Genomic DNA, 21,058 nt, shown 5'->3' on the forward strand with positions numbered 1-21,058 from the left:
CAACCACCGGCGAATGCCCGTTCAAATTGTTCCGCTTTGGCCCCCAATAAAACAAGCCAGAATGTGGTGCGAAAGACTTGCTTTTCTCGGGCAAGGGGCGTGGAGCAGGCTTGTCTGGGACGCTACTGCAACTGTCTCGATGTAGATCAACAGTTCGAGAACGCCTACCATTTCGTCGTGTCCATCTACACGCGGACTCGTCCCCATTCTTCGCTTAGAAAGCCCCGATGTGAGCCTCGCTGCATCGAGATGATGCTTGACGGACACGACGGGTAATGATGAACAGGCGCGAATGAGATGAAGCGCGGCAACAGAGCTCGACCTGCTGCCGCCCGCCGATGACCAGCCCATGAAGTTTGGTTTCGGCCCCCACGACATCAATACCAATCGTCGATGCTCTCGGTTAGACATGCGCAGACGAACCACATGGGCCGCTGCAGGAGCGGGGATGTCAGAACGGCGGTCCAAGGCACACCACACAGCCCTCTCAACCATGCCGCTGGGCTGAATGCAGGACTCCCCCGCAAGCACCGTAGGATTGCGCTCGCCACAAGGCTCTCGCCCACCCCTCCGGGAACGCATGAGATCCGGTCGTACGCGAGACATTGCTCTCTTTTCCCATGATGGACTGAATGCTGCATCTTCCCTATCTGAACCGCCACGCGCCAAACGTCTTTTTCCCAGGGCGTGTTCGTGACATGATAGGAAACCCCAGAGCGCAGAAGAGATGGAGGTCGCGGGTATCGCGCTCGGGGTCCTCCCCATCCTCCTGCGCTCGGTAGACGTCTACAAGGAGAGCATCCGGCGCGTGGGCACGACGATCCGCAAGCGCAAGCACATCGAGAAGCTCGCGCGCGCGCTGCTCCTGCAGCAGCAGATCCTCGAGGAGACGGTCAAGTCGATCATCCTCGCGAGCGGCTGCGACAACGTGCAGGAGCTCGACGAGGACCCCTTTGCCTTCTTCAGCGACGACGACGTGCGGGAGCAGGTCGAGGAGTACCTGGGCTCCAAGAACAGCATCGCCTTCGTGGGCTTGCTCACGGCCAACAATGAGTCGGTCAAGAAGGTGGCCAGGAATATCTCGGGCCTTGTGCCGTCGGAACTGGTAAGTCTGTCTTGACGCCCTGAAATTGGGTCCTTGTCTTCCAATAAACAGCCCGCTGAGACCTAGATGGCAGGGTGTCACGGAGGATCTGGTCGACATCATCGACGCCAATCAACAAAAGCCAAATCTACTGGCAGATCTAGGTCCCAGGGTCAAACTCATGCTAGGGATCACCGACATGAAGGATATCATCGAGGAGATTGACGAGGGGACCGCCGCACTCGAGCGCTTCTCTCGCCTCGCCCTCAGCAACCGCCAGACTGTCCAGAGCTCGTCGTCCAGGAAAGCCGTGAAGCTGGCAAAGGCCCTCCGGCACATCCGGACCTTCGCCAACAGCTTGTACCTAGGCATCCTCGAGGCCTTCCGAGAGGACTGCCACGACGCGCACGCCACGAGGCTATACCTCGACGACCGGATCGACATCGCACCCGACATCCTCAGTCGCGTGGGCAAGTCGGACCACACGGCGCCCCTCATGAAGTTCGACCTCGTCTTCACCGGCGTCGGGCAGAAGGACAAGGTGTTTTACGAGACGGCAGTGCAGGTGTTTGGCGAGGATGACCGCGACGACGGCTTCAGCATCGTTATTGATGACGACAAGCTCGCGCACCAGCAGGACGACCGCCGCCTCGCCTCGCAGGTGACGCTGCTCGTCTCGCGCAGTCCGTCGCCCGGGCCTAAGCCCGAGATCGCCTCCATCGCCGACCTCTGCGCCACCATCAGAGAGGCCAACGGCTCAAAGCGACGGATCTCCTTCGCCCTCTTGGGCAACCAGGGCATAGGCACCCTCTTTGACGAGGGCCAGCTGCGGCACCACCAGCAGCCTCTGCTCCCAGACGTGGCCGGCGCAGACCCGATCCCGCTCTCGGAGATCCTACGAACGGACAGCATCAACCTTTCGTGGAAGTTCCGCATGCTGCTCGCCCTCAGGCTGGCGTCCAGCCTCCTGCAGCTCCTCCAGACCAACTGGCTCGAGCGCGCGTGGTCAAAGGACAACGTCTTCTTCCTCAAGCGGCCGACGGCGGCGCCCGCCAGCGGCGACAAGCCCGCGCAGGTCGCCGTCGACCTCAACCGCCCCTTCGTAGCATGCTCCTTCGACGCCCACGGTCCCACCCCTACCCCAACATCTGTTGTCCCCGGGGGCGGCGGCGTCGAGCCCAAGGTCGCGCTGCTGGAGCTCGGCATCCTGCTGCTCGAGATCTGGCACCGCACGACGCTCGAGCGGCGCTTCGGGCTCGACGAGTCGCGCCCGCCCGCGGGCTACTACGAGCGCATGGCGCGGGCGGTCGAGTGGCTCGACGACGTCGACGAGCCGCTGCCGGACCTGTACGACCGGGCCGTGTCACACTGCCTGCGCGCCAACATTGGCGGCGACGCGCGGTTCGCCGACTGGGAGGATAAGAAGCTGTGGCACGTCGTCTGCGGCGACATCATCGAGCCGCTGGCCAAGATCTGTCGGCAGTGGAGCGGGTGATGTGGTGGCGTGTGCTGAGGGGAGAGGAGGATACTTGCGGTTCGGCTGGAGGGAAAGGTGCGCTGGGAGATACCCTTGTGTTTTCGTGGTCCGGGTCTGGGGTGGTACATTGCCATGGAAACAAGCAATACAACACAGTTGCATTTCGAGTTTAGAGTTGAGTTTCTGGTGTTGAGTTTCTCCAACCCAGACTATTATGGCTATGCTTTCATGCTAAGGATACAGCGATTATATGTTTCACTCAGGACTTCCAAGGCATTCATTGAACTACCAGACCATACGTAGATAACTTGTTTCAATTGGTGACACAGAAGAATTACAAGGCCATATTAAGAACCTCGCCAAGGGGTGTGTGAGTCAGAGAATCGAAAAGGCACACTGTCGCGAGACTATCTGAAGGGGGCTCTGCATTCACTTCGGGCGATAGAATGCTTAGAGACATCCCACACAGACGCGACGTGTCTGGCAATTTCTTTCCCCTTGCGACGAGTATTCAACCTAACACCCATGCTACCAGGAAAGCAGGATACAATATCACAAGTGACTGCCGACTGTTGGTACTTGGCCGCAGGCGAGGATGGTCCAGGCTCTCTATTATGCTTTGACGACCATCTCACCCATAGGAAGAGCCTTGAGCCCTGTAGAAAGAAGATTCAGATTAGCTGGGCGCCTCAAAATGCAGATTGACAATCGGACTGTGTAACTTACAGCCATCAACCTCCTCAGGGGCTTGCTGAGGCTTGGTGCAGGCGTTGTAGACGGCGGGCTGCTGGGCGTGAATGCCGGCCGCGGCGCAGTCCCTGTTGAGGTTGCAGCGGTTGTCCATGGCCTTCTGGAGAGTGTCGCCCTCCCATCCGAAGACGTAGTCGCCGTGGGCGGCAGGGCCACTGATTAGTATCAGGTCAGCATTTCACCTGTGGCTCAGGGGGCTTCAAAGGGATGGTGGAGCAAGATGTAAACATACCCAAGGTTCATGCTATAGACAAAGGGGTTGGTGCCGTCGGTGGGCCACGAGCTGCGGTCGGCCATGAAGGTCGAGGTGTTCCACATGAGCTCGTACATGATCTGGGGCAGCTTCACGGGGTGAGACGCCGGGCAAGCACCGCCGCCGGTGGCGCCGACGCCGCTGTAGGCCACGTGGCTCTGGTGGTCGGGGCTGTCCAGGTTCTTGCCGTCCCAGCACGCCGGGAAGATGATGGTCTGCCTGACCATCTTGCACTGGGTACCGGTGGGGACGTCGACCGAGTCGCTGCCGGAGCAGGGCTGGGCGCCGGTGAACTGGTTGTCGTTGGTGGACTGCCAGCAACGGTGGCAGATGTTGCCCCTGTTGACTTTCTTGGCGTCGGTGTTGGCGGCGTTACCAGCCAGCATGCGGAAACCGGGCTTGAAGGCGGTGACCTTGCCCTGGGGGATGTAGTAGACGTCGAGACCACCGTTCTGAATAAGGTGGCCCTGAGGGCCGCCGTTGCCGACCTGGGGCACGCGGTGGTAGGTGCCGTTCTTGGCCTTGAAGAAGAGCACGGCAGTCCAGTAGTTGGACTTGTCCTCCTTGAACTGGCAAGACGTGCAGGTCGAGAGCTTGGCAGGGTCGTGGTTAGCAGGGTCCATAGTGATGTTGAACGAGTTGCCGCCGACGATCTGGTGCAGATGAGGCGTGTAGAGGGCACCCGGGTTGACGAGGGGGTCGGTACGCTCGACGACCAGCTGGGAGCAGGCGAAGCGCAACATGTTCTGAGCAGAGACGCTCTGCGCAAGAAGCGCGACAGCGGCGAGGGACGTCCACTGCATCATGGTTGCTTGACTTTTGTCGATCCCAATCCTTTTGTTGGACCTCTTGATATTCGAGAACGCTTGCTGGTGAGTTTGGTAACAACGACAGGCTGGCTCACAGACGGATAGCTAGATGCTGGGTGCAGCGAAGGAGTGAAAGGTGCAGAACAAGGCCTCCTCGTTACGCGACTAGCGAAGAGGTCGAGAGGTGTGGTACGAGACGACTTATACCTCGTACGTGGGTTCACGCCACCAGAAACAGAGGGCTCGTTGAGCCGGGCAGGCTTGTTCTCTGACCTTCGACCATTCTGGGCGCAATATAAGTGATTGGCCACGAGGCTCTCGTGATCAGTACTGGCCCAATCCTGCCCTTCGCCAGCAATTGCCGAGTCGCCGAGTTCTAGAATTGTATATTGTTTATTCTAGCGTTTCTTTTTTCTGCCAGTCACCATGGGATGGATTTCGGTTGGCCAATCCCCCGATGATTTAGCCTCGCGGGTAAACACGTCAAGTGTGAGGATGGCAGGTCTGAAGATCGGAGTCCCCACGCACTCTCGGTAGCAGACTCGTCCGCATTTATATTGGTCCCATTGTTTTCTTGTTTTCGGCACTGGGTGACTGATACTCTGGAGTAGCACCGGCAGGGGTGCATTGGTAGAGACGGCTTCGGGCACAAATCTCACTGTCAACCCTGATCGGTGATCGTCCCGTGGCTGAGACAAGACTAAGACGGCTCTGCACTGTGTACCTACGGTTGCCGACGGGGGACACTTTTGTAATGATGTATTTGTGTCCCTGTCTATCGCCTTGTCGCGTGTACTGCTTTTCATCCGGAGTTGGGCAAAGTGATCTTGGTCAATGATGATTTTGACCATATGTATGGAATACTATCTCCTTTGTGGTCATGTCTCTGCCTCTCAAATAGTGTTGCCGGCACATTAGATTCAAAAATTGGAAAGATATATCCTGTATTCAACAACGAGTTCTATATTCTTTTCAAGATGGCAGAGCGTGGGTGGATTTACAATGCAGTATTGCGTAATTCACTTCTGAGCACATCTCAGCTACCGGCATGGTGAAGTAATATCGCCCCTTGAACCTGGAGGTCAATCTAGTACGGCGTCGTCATCCAGCGTTTTGAACTCCTATTACAAGGATTGCGGATACCGAACACTCGCACTGGTCCAGACGCTTCCATGGACTTGCCGGACCACATATCTGAACGGTCGGGAGACACACATGCAGAGGTATATGCCATTTTGTTTCTAGAGTTACGGCCTTGGTATGACAGCAAGAAAGTTTTCAGACCGGGGACTTTTTGAATTGTCTACATGAAGCACCCACAGACTTAGCAGGCACATCTCCGCTACTTGCGCTGCTCCTATTCACCCGATCTCACCCTCTGCCCATGATGAACAATGCAAAGAAAAGCCTTGGCATATGTATACGTGAACAGAACTGACGAGAACTTCTGAGGTCCGGGAGCGCTTCTCTAAGTGCTACCCAGGTTCCCGAAATAGATCGATGCGCCACCCGCCACATTCAGTAAGCTTCTAGACGGGGAAAGAAGAAATGGAAGACATCCGTGATGTAAGTAGAAGGTAGACTTGACTGGTAATGTGACTCTGCGTGAAAGGGAAACCAGGTTATCCAAGAAGCGCGCACACGTAGGCCATTCTGCGCTTCAACGAAACTAGAGCGACAAGGCGACGCTTTTTATTTGCATCCATGACTAGTGGAGCTGCACTGACAATACCCGGACTGAACGGGTAGGATGTGGTTAATCAGGATGGACAGGGAACAGGGAGACATTTTCCCGTCACCCCACGCGGTCGATCTCTGAACAACCTTCAGGTTCAATGATATGGAGCTGGAAGTTGTTTCTGATGTACAGTAGAGGGTCTTGAGAATGAGACCAGGCATTGGTACAAAGAGTCGGCTCCACATGGCGAATAGGGGTAATTTGATACCGCATCTTCGTGTCGCGCTATCTGCAGCGTCGCTTCATTGAAAACATGAATGCGAGCCAGGAATTTGATGAAAGGAAGAACATTCCAGAAGGTCCTGCATAATACCTATAGACTTTGCAAGCTGTTAGTGTCCGTATCACGGTCGTGGAGTTGCAGGGCAATCCACTGTCATAAGGGACAGACTTGAGTGCGTCATTTCAGGTGTCGGCACGTCATCCAATAACTAGCAGAGGCTAGCTAAGACTCAGATACTTAAAGATCAAGGTTCCTATCAGTTCATAATTAGAGAGAGGAACTGTCACCCTTCCTCAGGTTTCTCTGCTAAGCCTAATCTTTGTCGACGTAGTCTATTCAACACAATGGCGGCCTGTCAAAACCACAAGCAATTTAATTTCGTTCCTTGCACATATTTTGATAGGTAAAGCATTGGTGAGACTTAAGTAGCTGGATAAGCACGAAAGAGGATTGCTCTATTCGCTTGAAAGCCAGTCACTCCACATACGAATATTGCGAAAGAGATGCAAGGTCTATTGGCAGGGAACCCCAGTAGAGTTACATACCATGCTGCGGATTTTCATATGTCCAAATCATGCTGGTCTTTGAGATATATTTTTTTGTTGCTTCGATAGGTTGTTGCTCCAGATATTAACCTCATGTTATGCCTGAAACGCCCACGCCGAGTCTCTGTTCGTTCCCTCCAACGAACGCGACAAGTCCCGTCATCCATTCTTGGCCACAAGCGAGTCAAATGAAGGGTTCGAGCCACTGGAAAAATCCTGTTGCCAGTAGTTGGTGACGTCGTGGATCGGGAAGCTGGATGTGGGAGATGATGGGTTCGAGGGTCGACCTGATGAGTAGGCGAAGGCGAGACGGTTAGACCCTTTCGGGTTGAGGGTTGTTGTTCGGCCACCACTTGAGCTCGAGAATGACGTGCAGCCCGTGCACTTGGCCGTGACCTGCCAGTGAGTATTGTTGGCATGCGTCCCGGCCTTGAATACCTGGTAGGTTGCGCCACTGTAAGTCGAAGGAGTCGTGTGTCCACTATGTGGAGAGCATTGGCATTAGTCTCTATGAGTGACCTGGCTGATGCAAGAGAGCCAGAAGTACTTACGTCGCCCATCGAGATGCAACGACACCAGTCTGTCCATTAAGCCAGAATACGGTCAACGGGTTGTTCGTCATCGATCCGCCCCAAGCCAGGCCTGCCCAACCAACATTTCTCGGCGCGACGATTTGGATGACGATATCATATGCCTGGCCTTGTTGAGCGCTACTCGGTATCGCTGTACGGAACACCATGCTCTGCTGGAGCGTGTACTTGGCACTGTATTGGGAGAAGGTGAATCCCGTCTCGTAGTCTTGATACACGACTGAATCGGCGGCCGTGACGCCGGTTGCTGATCAGAAGCCCAGGCTGTCAGCACATGGAACTGATGGTCATCCAGCGCGCCGGCCTACCTGAGCCCAACAGAGCGGCTGCCCACGCCAAACCCGAAGCCAACTTCATCGTGATGTCGAACTGGAGCGCCCAAGTGCCGAGTCGCTAGTTGTCGCACTCTCAGGTAGCGCTGCGATAGTCCACGTTACTCTGGGATTAGCTTCATTTACCAAAACGCCCAGCCATGAATAGTTGGGATCTGCCAAGTATCCCCAATAGCCCAGTAGCCCAACTTGGAAGACACGCCGACATCAAGAGTGGATGAGGCTTACATATTGTCTTGTTTGGTGACTTGGCTCGGACTAGGCAGATTTTCCCTGTGTGGACGAGATCGCACAGCCTATTCGCGAATCAAGGGAAGCCGCTCGCTGATGTGAGAGGTGCCTCGGCACTTGGATGGGGAGACACACGACAACGGCACACATTTAAACTCTGTACCGGGTCGGCCAGAGGAGGCAACGGCTATATAAAAGCAGAGGCTGTCCGCGAACAGCATGTCCCCAGATCTGGCGGCTGCTCGCGATTGAGTGGCCACTCTCGACAGATCGTCTTGGCCATTTGGGGGTGCTGCAGTATTCTTCCGTGGCAAGAGAGCCTCTACTTTTGGAAGACGGAGCTTGAAGGGAGGGTATCGGCGGCAGTGACGACGTCAAGAACGCTGAGCAAGGCTTGTCCTTTTAGCCGCATATAGTAGGCAGCGAACCATTCGGCCGTGATATAGGGGCTGCGATATCTGTCCAGTGATGGGTGATTACATATCACACCCTCGGACGATTGTTTTATGTCCGAAATCAACACGAAAGCCATCTCAGTATCTAGTTGACCATCCTTTCTGCGGACATAAGGAGCAATGTGATACCTAGAAGAACGTCGCATTCTTCAGGAGCTTCAATTTCACCGACATCCAACCAGGCTCTGTGCTGGTCAAGACCCTGATGCTGATATAATGAACCCTGAAGCTGACATAAGAGTGTATCAGATAACCAGTATGTAACCACAAAGGACCGATCCCTGAGGCAATCAAGGTTCAGGATGTAGCATTCTCCTCCTGGCGTCGCATTGGGTCATTCTTTTTGCTGCAGGCCCCAGTAGCTCAATCGGATGGCTAAAAAGCCGCGACACACAATGCCAGTGATAGGGGAGCGATTGGCAATGCAAGAAAGAGAGGCGCCCGGCCAATACCCGGCCTCCCGTTCTCGCTGCAGAGAGGCATTCTCGGAAAGATAAATTTAGTGCCAACCTTCACGGCAGAGCACTGGACTCAACATCAGATCGCCGTGTGGCAATCATGTGCGGCTCTCTTGGCTTGTCCGGGGCGCTCTTTTCCCCTTCGCTTGCTGGTGCAGACCTGATGCGAGGCAATTTCCTTTTCCAAGGTTTGTTAGTCGGATGCAAATGGCCATGAGCAGCAGTTTTATCGAGCGATCACACTCAATACCGCCGAACCCGGAACCCGGCCTTTGGCTAGCATCGGGTGATAAGCAGCCGGGATGATGATCTTCAGAACATCTTCAAATACCAGAGAGGGCCACCAGTCTGTACCTAATCACACTGAGCTCCGCTCGATTCTGGAGCCGCATGAATGGCTGTCCAAGTTTTCGTGTTGCCCCATACGGAGGTACACAACTACCGTCCAACAACGTGGTATGGCGCCCCTCAGGCGAGACCGGGGCATCCCGACTTGGCCGAAAGAGGCGGCGGTCGCGATGCGCGATAAAGGTTGAAAGCGGTTGGGACAAAGGCCATTTGATATCTGGGCACCACTCGCTAGGTAGCGAATGCTGCTTCATAAATAAAATAGCGTCAATACCAAGCTGCCAGATGTCAAAGCGTCCCCTGATGATGATGGGGTACTTGTTCTGCTCTTGTCCAAGTTCGTTTCCATGGCCCCTGTTTGACAATACCGAGGCATGGAGCCGGGGGAGTGGAGGAGAATTCTAACGTTCTTTTTGGCTACGCTACTCCCTCTACGTCAGCCCTAATATACAAGTACAAATACAGTTGGACATCGGCGGGTCTGTGAGCAGATCCGATCGTCTCCAGAATCCTTTGGTTCGCTTGTCGGCGATCATTCCGGAACCCTTGAAACAATGCTCGTCAGAGGAAGCCCACGAGGGATAGCGACGCAAGATAAAGCCACCTTCTGAGGCTATGACTCGTAGTGGTGCCATGAAAAGTGAATGAAAAAAAAACTCTGTCTTGCGGTAGCATCCGTCAAGGGGACATCCGACGGACGGGATGGGGGTGCGGACCGCGCCACTGTGTCGCCGAGTCGAAGGCAAGCCACACAATCTCACCTGTCAAGGCACATCAACTGACAGCGAAATAGCTAGCAACCGCCCAGAGGGCATGTGGAGTTTTGGTCCCGTACTCCGTACTTGTGCTTCGTAGGCAGACCGTACGACAGGTGAGCTTGGTAGTCCATCCACGCACTCTCAGAGCATGAGCCCGCTAAGGTTTCACGCCTTTGGCACCCATGATTCAGCTCAACTGATGGGCTCACAGAAGGTTGGGTTGCTTTCGCACTTTATTGGGTGGCCTAAGAGCGCAAATTTTGCAGAAGGTGGATTCGATGACACCGAAGCTTGACCGAATGTGCCTTCGAGGTGTGGCCAGTGTCGGCAGCATTCGAGGCGGCACACGACGGCAACAAGAACGGGAAAACGAGACTCGTAGTCGGTGTTGACGTGGGTCTAGAAGACCCAAAAGAACGCACAGGTTGGTGCGGAACCAGAACCCTAACGCTACGCTTTGACACACGGGACTGCGCCGCTGGGAGACCAACGCTTGTTTTCGCCAAAAGGGGATATGGGGCCGGGCAGCCGGCGAACATTTAGTCCCCTTGGAACAGATCGGTCCTCCGTGGGGCCTCGGCCGATTTTCAGGATAGGGGTATGCATGTCCATAGCATCGTGTGGGACACAGGGATAAGGTCGAGGCCAGCAGCGAGCGGGTGTTTCGTCTCATCCTCCAGTCCTGCACCGCGCCAATCCTCAGGTGGACGGACAGGGGCATGCCCACGAATTCGGGTCAGAAAGATACTTGAACGGGGTGCACGCTGTCGACACGGGGACCTCCTGCGACAATCACTTCTTCTTTCATCACGACCTACTCTGTCGCTCCCTCCAGAAGAGGATCTGATAGCGGATCACATGCCGGCAGGGCCGCAGTCCGACCAGGACGTCTCTCATTTTATTTGACATCTGATAACCAGGGCCTCTCCTCTCATTCTCCATCCTCCAGACCAACACCAGGCACGATGAAGGTGCACCTGTCGCTGGCCTTCCTCTTCGGGGGGCTGTTGTCCGGGGCCCTGGCGCAGGGGACGTCCCCAGCTTCAAGCTCTTCGACTGCAGCCGACCTTACATCACTACCTCCATGTGCTGTGAGTCTTGCGTCCAGTGCGTACAAGTTGGCATCTGTCGTACATTGCTGATTTCAAGGACAGTTGGTTTGCCTGAGCAAGGCCATTGTCGAATCACCATGCGCAGCTACGAACCAGACCTGCCTGTGCCTCAATGCTCAGCTGCAGGACTCTGTCACGAACTGTGTCCTAGCTAGCTGCACGGTCAAGCAGGCACTATGTGAGTGATTCGCCGCCTCAAAAGCCTCCATGCATGGCTTCAAGGACTGACTTACGTTCGGCATTCAGTCACCAAGAATGTGACATCTACGAATTGCCACGCGCCTATTCGCGATAAGACGACAGAGTACAACATTATTTCCAACACGCTAGGCACCATCTCAGCGGTCGTGGTCCTCCTCCGTCTGGGTTTCCGGCAATTCGTCGCCAAAGCCGAGATTGGGATGGACGACTGGCTCATCCTGGCCGCTTTGATTTTCGGCATACCGAGTACTGTGCTCAACGAACGAGGTCTCACGGCGCACGGACTTGGCCGGGACGTCTGGACCCTTCCCTTCGAGATGGTTACAGACTTTGGTCGTTATCTCTACATCATGGAGGTGCTCTACTTTCTGCACATCAACATGTTCAAGCTGTCTATGCTTTTCTTCTACCTGCGCATCTTCCCGGCACCTGGTGTGCGGCGCACAATCTGGGGCACCATCGCCTTCACGACTGTCTTCTGCCTGACGTTCATTTTCCTCGCCATATTCCAATGCTCGCCGATCAGCTTCTTCTGGGACAAATGGGATGGAGAGCACCAGGGCAAGTGCCTCAACATCAACGCTATCCCCTGGGCGAATGCTGCCATTGGCATCTCCCTGGACTTGTGGATGCTTGCCATTCCTCTCTGGCAGCTGAGGGACTTGAACCTGCACTGGAAGAAGAAGATCGGTGTGGCCATGATGTTTTGTGTGGGCACCTTGTAAGTGAACCCGGTCAATGTTCTTTCTATAGCTATGGCACATTCGCTAACCACTAGATGTCTGATAGTGTGACCGTCGTTAGTATCCTTCGGCTCTCGTCGCTGGTTCATTTCGCAAATTCGGTCAACCCGACGTGGGACAACTGGGACATCTCCAACTGGTCCACCATCGAGGTCAACGTCGGCATCATCTGCGCCTGTATGCCGTCCCTGCGGCTGATCCTCGTCCGGCTGTTCCCCAAGCTCATGGGCTCGACCCGCCACTACTACGCAAACTACGGCAGCGGCCACGCTTCGCAGAACCAGAAGAGCCAGAGGAGTCAGAGGAGCAGGGTCAAGAATATGGGCAACGTCGCCGTCTCGACGACCTCGAGCTCGAACGAAAGGACCGGGCCCAAGGGCATCGTGTGCCAGAAGACGTTTGCTGTAGATTATGGAGACAGGGACAACGACGAGGCGCAGCTGGTGCACATGAGGGATCTCAACCTGAAGAGCGGCTCGAGATCGGAAAGCTCTCTCTAATATCTAATGGTGTACTCTTGATGTACTCGATAGAAAAGACTATCATAGGGCGACCAATATTTCTGTTCTTTTTGCACGTCATGTTCGCGGATACCGTGAGGCTGTGCGTTGTTGAATGCGATATTGGATGGGCTTGAAACTACCACCATTCGACTGCAAAGCCGAGCACGCAGTCAGGGCAATAATCAGATCCATCTCGGCAACAAAGCCAGTGTGGTCACCCGCGTTGCTGAGGGGTGGCGCTGGCCTTTGCGCAGTACGAAGGAGGTCCCCGTCCGCGGGGCAATCTCGACCGCTTCACTCATGGCGGCAAGTCGTATTGTTCTTTTGTGACTTTTCGAGGTTTCAACAGGGATGACAAGGTCGACTTGATCGACTTGATCGACTTGATGGAGCTGGGTAGCCCGGTTCGAAGCGGGGTTCTGCCGATCAGTGGATCAACGCAGGCATACTAGGCATTATGACAGATCAAATGTGCCGAAGGATTTGGCATTTTCTGAGTGCATTCACCCTTGTCACTCCAGTAGCTTGTCTTCGGAACAATCCTACGAACGCAAGGGCATATTTCACTAGTCTAGAAACAGTGCCTTACACGTCTGCCATGGTGTCATATAACCAACTCGGATCCTTTTCTGTCAACTCTCGCGGACAGTGGAGTCAAACAAGTCACTTGTTTCTATGCATGTCACCGGAAAAGACATATCCACCTCTAGATAGGTAGTCCCAATAACTGGGAGTCCCGTTGATGGTGACTCCCAACAAAACTGACATTGGGATGCTGCGCGACAGTCGAGTGGGCCTGAATCCGGGACTCAACAAGCCAGGGCATAAGTTCTACAAATCATATACTACGAGCCGGAGCTTACCTCCTTCTACGACTAGTCTCAAACACCGTCGTGTTCTCAGGCCAGTTATGAAAGCTCATGAGCACTCTGGCGGTATGGTAGTACTGCCAGCCCGGAACGCTCGATAGTTGGCCTTCAAAGTTGTTGTAGCCCAGCGCTTCCGAGTCAAGCATACACAACCTGCCAAGTAAGTGCTCGCGTATTGGTTGAACATGCATCGTGGGCTCCAAAACGTGTTGGTCGACTTCGGCAACGAGCACATCTAGTTTTCAATGGGCCTGTATAGAAAATAGCACCGACTGGACAAAACTTCTTCCAGCCTTCCTAAACCATGATACGAAGTAGTCAATTATATTCATTCAGACATGTTTGAAGAACCCCAAGAACATCCCGCCCCCAAAAGCACTGTATGAATGTCTATGCAGTCGTCTATCTTACTTTACCTTGCCCGCTTGAGTCCAATCTATAGTTCTTTGCCCTTCCCCTTGACGTCTGCCTCCTCTCTCCGCTCCTCTGCCCTTGGCCGAGAGTGACTTTCATCGATGATTTCATAGCCGCGAGCTCTAGCCCAGCGCTCTATAGTTTGCAACCGGTAGCGCATCTCTTCAGTGGAAAGTTGTGTGTACATCCACATGGACGGGTTGTCGTTTCGGGTCGCCCGATAGCCAAACGGCGACTTGCTCGTGCGTGCCCGCCTGCGCATTCGGTCCTCCTTCTCTTGGTTGTAGATATACCTGTGCTGTTCGTCAAGGATGTCCTGCTTATAAATGACCTTTGGGCGATCCTCAGGAGCCGTCTGAAAGTCTGACACATCTTCATCGAGAGCCCTGGTCGCAGCGTCCCAGATCTTCTCGTCAATTATTCCACACAGATAGAGGTGGGAGACCATCAAGTAATCCATCTTCATGTCTCGGCAGAGGGAGATGGTGGGCGCCTCGAGATGCTGCGAGTAGATGTGCTCCATGCGAACTCTGAACAGGCCTTCTTTGTCCGCCCACTTGCTCTCATGATGACTCTCGCCAAGCCGGAACGACATGCTGCAGAACCAGCAGTCGAGAGCTTCTGGGTGTTGGTCCTGCAAGTGATCGACCTCGATGTGGCGGATCCATGCCTCCACATCGTTGTTGTCAAAGGTAGCTTCGCACCCTAGCAATCTTCGGAACTCGCAGACAAGTGTACCCAAGGGCGGATCAGGAAGGTCTTTGAGCTCGTACGGTGGCTCAGTATTGGCCGTCTAGATCTGATTAGCTTCCGTGCCAAATCTCTGGTGCATGTGGCGGCGTAGACTAACGTGGAAACTGTCTTCTGAGCCGATCGTATGCCTAGAAGCAGACCTAGCTGTTGCATTGGATTCAGACATGGCTTTTGCATTATTCGGAATCTTTAGTGCTGTTCATAGGAGCTGTCTAATGTGGCAAGAAAGTGCTCTTAAATAGACGTGTAGCGGTCTGGAAACTCGTGAAGAGGTGACGCATGTGTAGCCTCACACTCGGCGAATTGTACCTATCTTCAAATCGGGACGATATGCGTGATAAGTCAGGTCCTGTTCTACTAGTATGGATACTGTAAGAAAGACTCGTTGCGGACGATGTTGGAACGTAATCAGTCGGATTAAGACTGTGAAGTATTGTGACAAATCAGTCAGAGCCTAGATTGCTCGACGTAACCTCCTCACGATCGGCTCATCCGTACACGCAAATTATCAGCTGTCACTCATGTGTCAATCACCTAATCTTTATCTCCAAAAGCGCGGGGTGTGAGAGTTACAAATGGAAATGAAATTGTCTGCTCTAAGTGTTAAGGTGTGGTCTGCATGGCTAGTCAATAGCTATGCATACAGTACTGAAACAAATTTGATCTGAAGCTAGGAAAGTGAACCGCAAGAACCTTGTGTGGAAAAGGAAAGTAGTGAATGATACATCGCCATCACCGAGGCCATTATTATCCGTCCCAATTAAGCTTCGCCTCAGAAACCAATCATTTACAACTCATCTTCCCATGCAGGCCACTCGGGAGCGTACTCATTCGCGCAGCTCTGGACAATAGCCTCACTGTCACGAGCCGAGGTGAGGTACGAGGTCTCCTGATCGAGTAGGGTTACGGAAAGCTGCGAGCACCCTTGCGCGTTGACATAAAGAACCCGAATAGGCAAATAGTCACCCTCAACGGCGTCAAACGAATACGTAGCGGGACTCTCGCTGACATCGGAAATAACATTGGCATTCTCAACAGTCCAGCCCTGGACCGCGTTGATGCCGATCCAGACCAGTGTGATCTCGTCGCCACGGACGTTGACAGTGTAGGTGCCGTTGGAGGGAACTTTGAAGTAGGTGCGGTGGGCGAGGGCGGCGTAGTCGGGGTGGTACCCCGGGCGGTCGACGCCATCGATGGTAGGAATGTCTTCGGAGTCGCAGCCCGCGGTATAACTGATTTGATTGGAGACGCCGGTGATGTTGGGAGTGACGCCCTTGACGCTGGCCACATTGAAAAAGTCTCTGTACCTATTGCCGGGCCCGTTGTTGGGTATGAGGCCCTTGCCGTTGCCGGGGGACAGGTCGTAGAAGGCATATTCGAGGCCGCGGGCACACTCACTCGTGGTTGTGGGACTCGAGGTGCTGCTAGACGAGCTGGAAGTTGGAGCTTCAGTTATGGATGGCGTCTGAGTGGTATTGGGTTCAGAAGAGCTGAGATTTGTGATGCTGGGCTCAAAGGTACTGGATACGGTTGAGCTGGGGATCTCGGTGATGGTAGAATCAAAAGTGGGAAATTCGGTAGCGCCAGGCTCTTGCGTGGTTCTTGTAGTAAATGTCGACAGTGATGTAGGGGATACTTCCGTCGAAGACTCGACTCCGCTCGACTCCGTAGACTCCGGGGACTGGGTAATGCCCGTCAAGACGGGCTCTACGTTTGTCGACGAAGCCTCGATGGAGCTCGGAGCCGCAGTCGAGCTCGCTGCAACCTCAGTTGCGTTACTATTGGGGGCTTCAGTTGAGTTCGTCGCCGATGTTGGCTCAGTGGTGCTCACCTCGGTAGTGCTCGCCTCGGCGCTGCTCGCCGTCTCCGTAACAGTGCTGGTACTTGTGCTCACCTCAATGCTGCTGGACTCAGTGGTACTCGCCGCCGCAGTAGTAGTGTTGCTTTCAGCGCTGCTCGCCGCCGCCTCTGTGCTGCTGGCGCCAGCAGTGCTGGCCTCAGTGGTACTTGCCTCAGTGGATCCCTCCGTGGTGCTGACGAACGTGGGAGCCACAATCGTCGTCTCAGTCGAGGTGGTGACCTCAGGCGTGCTGGTGGTCTCTGATGCTGATGAGAGCGTCTCCGTCGCCGTGACCACAACAGTCGAGCTGGGCTCTACTGCAGTCGTGGAAGCAGCGGCGGAGCTTGGCTCCTCCGTTGATGTCGTGGCCTCAGCCGAACTGGCCTCCGACGACGGCGAGACAGTCTCAGTCGTAGTGGCCAGAACGGTCGAGCTGGGTTCCTCGGTCGTCGAGGCAGCAGTCGAGCTTACCTCTGTAGTGGTAGAGACAGCAGCAGAGCTTGGCTCCTCGCTTGAGGTCGAGGCCGCTGTGGAGCCGGTCTCCGACGAGAGAGTTTCAGTAGTGGTAGTCAGAATGGTTGAGCTGGGCTCTGCAGTCGTGGAGGCGATCGTCGAGCTTGATTCTTCAGTCGACGAGCCGAAAGTTGAGCTAAGCTCCTCCGTGCTCGATACAGCTGTAGAGCTTGCCTCCCCGGTTGTAGAGGCTACAGTGGAAGTAGGCTCCTCAGTAGTAGAGACGGCGGTAGAGGTTGGCTCTTCTGAAGTCGAAGCGGCACTGGAGCTGGCCTCGCTGCTAGGGGCTACAGTTGAGGTCGGCTCCTCAGTAGACGATGCTGCAGTGGAGCTGGGCTCGGTGGTAGAGGCTGCGGTTGAGCTGGTGCCTTCGGTCGTTGAGACAGCTGTTGAGCTGGCTGCCTCTGTGGTGGAAGCCGCAGTTGAGCTAGGCTCCTCAGTTGACGAGCTAGTAGCTGAACTAGGCTCTACCGTGCTGGAAGCGATGGTAGAGCTAGCTTCTTCAGTAGATGATGCTGCAGAAGAGCTGGACTCCTCGGTAGTAGAGGCCGCGGCTGAGCTGGAGCCTTCAGTCGTGGAGACAACTGTTGAGCTGGGCGCCTCTGTGCTCGAAACCACAGTCGAGCTAGGCTCCTCAGTCGAGGAGCTAGCGGTTGAGCTAGACTCTTCTGTGCTGGAAGCAGCGGTAGAGCTTGCCTCTTCACTGGTAGAGGCGACAGTAGAACTGGACTCCTCTGTGGTGGAGGCAATGGCCGAACTGGGTGCCTCTGAGGTCGTGGGAACAGCAGTAGAGCTAGGCTCCTCTGTCGTGGAAGGAATGGTAGAGCTTGGCTCCTCGGTGCTGCTGGAAGGCGCCGCAGTGCTGGTGTCAGAGGGGCTCCCCGTCGTGCTGATGAAGGTCGGCTCCACAGTGGCTGTCTCAGACGAGCTCGTAAGAGTGGGCTCTTCCGTTGAGGTGGGAACTTCAGTAGAGCTGATCACTGTAGATCCTTCAGTTGTCGACGGTCCCTCAGTCGAGCTGGTCCCACTGGGCTCAGAAGTGCTGGTTTCCGTAGTAGTCTCAGTTGAGCTCATCATTGTGCTCTCCTCCGTGGTGGTCTCAGTGACAGGCCCGGTGGTGGCCGTCTCGGTTGAGCTGACTGGCGCCTCAGTCGTAGAGACTTCAGTCGAGCGAACCGTCGTGGGCTCTTCAGTCGTAGAGACCTGAGTTGAGCTGGTCAGAGTAGGCTCTTCAGTTGTGGACGCTCCCGTAGTGCTGACGAAAGTGGGCTCTTCGGAAGCCGTACCCTCTGAAGAGCTTGTCTCGGTGGATGAGACCTCTGTCGAGCTGATTACCGTGGATGAGATCTCAGTTGTTGAGACTTCAGTTGAGCTGGCTGCCGTGGTGGATTCCCCTAAAGTGGTAGAGACGGGGGCCTCGGAAGTGCTGGTCTCAGAGACCGGGCCATTGGTCTCGGTCTCTGTCTCGGATGAGCTCACTGGCCCGGCGGTGGTGGAGGACTCTTCCGTCGTAGACGAAGTGGTCGGCTCCTCGCTGCTGGAGGGCGACTCAGTGATAGTCGAGGTCTCAAACGTGGTAGGCGTTTCCGTGGGGGATTCAGTGGTGCTAGGGACCTCAGTGGTTGTGAACTCCGACGAACTCGGGAACGGGGTAGACTCGATTTCCGTAGTAGTAACGAATGTTGGCTCTTCGGTCGTGGAGACGACCGGGGGCTCTGTGGTGGTGATATTGGGTCCAATCGTGATGACGGCTGCGGTGATGCCCCAGCAGCTGCAAGCCGAGGAGTAGGCAGAGTTGCCAGCACACTTGGTGATATAGGTGGGCACAAGATGGGTGTTATTTTGGAAACTTTTTATCGATGTCAGTCGGTTTCGATTAAATTCGAAACTGAAGTTCAGGCGTGGAACTACTTACCCTGCACCCTGAAAGATTGTGGTAGTCATAAAGTCCGAGCAGTCATCACGGCGGCTGGACATGGGAACAACCCGGGCTCGGGTTCCCGCGACTTCCCGGAGGCAGTTGTTTTTGGCACATTGAGCCATCGCCGCCGGAAGGGCGGCGAGCATGAGGGCAACAATCGGCTGCATGGTGGGCAGATGATGCCTGACGAACGAAAGTTTAAGGAGCGAAAACGAATGAAGAAGGAAATCGTTGTTGTGGTGGTAAACGAGAATCGAGACGAGGTAGGAATCGGGGATGAGAACCTCTCTTTATACCCAGATAATCGTGCCATGATATTGCTCAACTGCATGGCGAGGCTTGTTGAGTAAAACGTCCGGAGAGGCTTTGGAACGTGATAGAGGCAAGGAGGCGTAAGCCCTGTCGCTCAGTGGCGCGAGCTATCGACAGTTTGGTTTCGGAACTTGTCTTACTAGGTTGCGATGTAGCTGTTGAGCTCCAGATACAAGCTTGTTGGCACCGGGTCATTCTTCTTTGTCTGGGCGGAACTGTCTACAAGTGAACAATAGATCGGGAATCGGTACTCTTGCCGTGTGTGATGATCTTGAGATTATGCACAAGACTTGCCTCACCAAGGCTTGTCCCGTGTCTCGGACCAGCCAATAGCCCTTGCATGGCTTGCATGAGGATAGAGAAACGGCAAGTCTAATTGGGTCTTACTGTGGCTCAACTTCGGACAGGCCAAGGCCAAGCCAAGTTCCTGCAGTAGTCGCTTTTCATTTTCCTCTTGAAGCTTATGCTTTCTTCTTTGCTGACCTACCTGGCTTTGTTGTGATAGATCCTCAGTATCAGCGACCAGGATCAGTGCTTGCGCCTTTCGAGGGCTGTGTGGCAACCATGAAAATGTTTCCCAGACACCCGGAATTATTCATGGGATGTCCTTTTAGGAACCTGTCAGAACGAACAGCTGCCGCCGCCAGGAAGAATGCGGCTCGAGACGAGGACTTAAGGTTTATGGAATGTAAACAGGTCGGTCATGAAACGCCCCCCACGGAAGATGGCTGATGAAAGACTAAGAAAGGAGAACAGACTAAAATGCCACGACCTTGAGCCCGGGGCGGCACGTTGACGCTAGCTCCCGTCTCCGCCTCCCTTCGCAACGTCGATCGTAGTCTTCTCCTCAATCCCGAGGACATCGTCCTATCAGACAACAGCAACAATCGTCTCAGAGTGAGCCCAACTCCGCAACACTCAAGCCTGCTTAGCCTTGTCCAAGCCTGGCAGAAGAGGATCATCGCTAGGGTGTAAGACAGGATGGTTCGGGCACCGGCCCTCGTTCGTTGACGCGGGTGGTACAGGGAAGGTGATGACGATGATCACAAAAGGGTGGTGCGAGTGAAAAACCAGGAGTTTCGCCTCCGCGCCGGCTCCTTGGTCTGGGAAAAAGCACACCTGTCTCTTGTAAAATTACCTATCCGAAAGATATACTTTGTGAGGCGATGTAGGGTTCGGATAGTTTGTCTTGGCCCTTGCCTGGCATCTAGCTCTCGAACAAGCATATACTCGAATTGCGTGCAAGGATTCATGCATACCCGTATGCAAGTTTGGGTCGCCTCATTTCCATGAATGCATTGCAAAAGTCCGATCTGGGCTTCCACAAGGTAGCACGGTCTGAATATTGCTTTTTACATGCACAGGAGGTGATATCGGGAATGTGAACCCAATATTCCTGACTTTAGCATGTCATGGCTTGAGACACGACGGGAGTACGCGAGGCACCCGGTGTCGGCTGCGCGGGCTATGCATCATAGGATATGGAAAAAATCGAATTTCTTCCGGGGTTGGCCATGAGCATCATCTGAGAGCAGAATTCCAGCGAGCCTGTCAAGGGGTTGGATTTTTGCACGCGTGCTAGGTTGGATGAAACTCGGGAAGGGATGCTGCCCGCTCTCGTTCCAAGCAGCTCGGGGAAGGATTTAATTCCGCGATATGATCTGATCTCGTCCCATTCAAGTCCGTTTCGGCTCTGCTTGCATCGAGTTGAGCTCGTGATGCAAGTGGCTGGGTGGCTGAGCGGCTGACTGAGCCCTTTCTTGCGATATCTTGCCTGGAGAGATAAGGCGCACCCACGAGGCTTATCGATAAGGCGAGTGGGCGTG

At 54.5% G+C, this 21,058-nt stretch overlaps 6 protein-coding genes across 6 annotated transcripts; 2 read left to right on the forward strand and 4 right to left on the reverse strand.

Annotated features, from left to right (window-relative positions):
- Positions 1 to 727: 727 nt before the first annotated feature.
- On the forward strand, positions 728 to 2,579 carry E0L32_006879 (uncharacterized protein; the record flags this gene model as incomplete). The annotated part of the gene is made up of 2 exons (XM_031141560.1): positions 728 to 1,105; positions 1,179 to 2,579. 2 exons carry the CDS (start codon positions 728 to 730, stop codon positions 2,577 to 2,579), a joined length of 1,779 nt encoding a protein of 592 aa, XP_030994178.1.
- Positions 2,580 to 3,173: 594 nt separating this feature from the next.
- Positions 3,174 to 4,367, reverse strand: E0L32_006880 (uncharacterized protein; the record flags this gene model as incomplete). Its single annotated transcript, XM_031141561.1, has 3 exons — positions 3,174 to 3,217; positions 3,288 to 3,466; positions 3,544 to 4,367. 3 exons carry the CDS (start codon positions 4,365 to 4,367, stop codon positions 3,174 to 3,176), a joined length of 1,047 nt encoding a protein of 348 aa, XP_030994179.1.
- A 2,671-nt stretch (positions 4,368 to 7,038) lies between these two features.
- On the reverse strand, positions 7,039 to 7,826 carry E0L32_006881 (uncharacterized protein; the record flags this gene model as incomplete). Its single annotated transcript, XM_031141562.1, has 3 exons — positions 7,039 to 7,360; positions 7,431 to 7,716; positions 7,778 to 7,826. 3 exons carry the CDS (start codon positions 7,824 to 7,826, stop codon positions 7,039 to 7,041), a joined length of 657 nt encoding a protein of 218 aa, XP_030994180.1.
- Positions 7,827 to 11,016: 3,190 nt separating this feature from the next.
- On the forward strand, positions 11,017 to 12,607 carry E0L32_006882 (uncharacterized protein; the record flags this gene model as incomplete). Its single annotated transcript, XM_031141563.1, has 4 exons — positions 11,017 to 11,142; positions 11,206 to 11,341; positions 11,410 to 12,085; positions 12,154 to 12,607. 4 exons carry the CDS (start codon positions 11,017 to 11,019, stop codon positions 12,605 to 12,607), a joined length of 1,392 nt encoding a protein of 463 aa, XP_030994181.1.
- A 1,308-nt stretch (positions 12,608 to 13,915) lies between these two features.
- On the reverse strand, positions 13,916 to 14,812 carry E0L32_006883 (uncharacterized protein; the record flags this gene model as incomplete). Its single annotated transcript, XM_031141564.1, has 2 exons — positions 13,916 to 14,686; positions 14,744 to 14,812. The coding sequence occupies 2 exons, from the start codon at positions 14,810 to 14,812 to the stop codon at positions 13,916 to 13,918; spliced, it is 840 nt and encodes a 279-aa protein (XP_030994182.1).
- Positions 14,813 to 15,433: 621 nt separating this feature from the next.
- On the reverse strand, positions 15,434 to 19,087 carry E0L32_006884 (uncharacterized protein; the record flags this gene model as incomplete). The annotated part of the gene is made up of 2 exons (XM_031141565.1): positions 15,434 to 18,848; positions 18,915 to 19,087. The coding sequence occupies 2 exons, from the start codon at positions 19,085 to 19,087 to the stop codon at positions 15,434 to 15,436; spliced, it is 3,588 nt and encodes a 1,195-aa protein (XP_030994183.1).
- Between the last annotated feature and the right edge of the window lie 1,971 nt (positions 19,088 to 21,058).

This window comes from Thyridium curvatum, assembly GCF_004353045.1.
Source record: "Thyridium curvatum strain D216 chromosome Unknown NODE_40_length_362384_cov_81.811220, whole genome shotgun sequence".
Classification (NCBI taxonomy): Eukaryota; Fungi; Ascomycota; class Sordariomycetes; order Thyridiales; family Thyridiaceae; genus Thyridium; species Thyridium curvatum.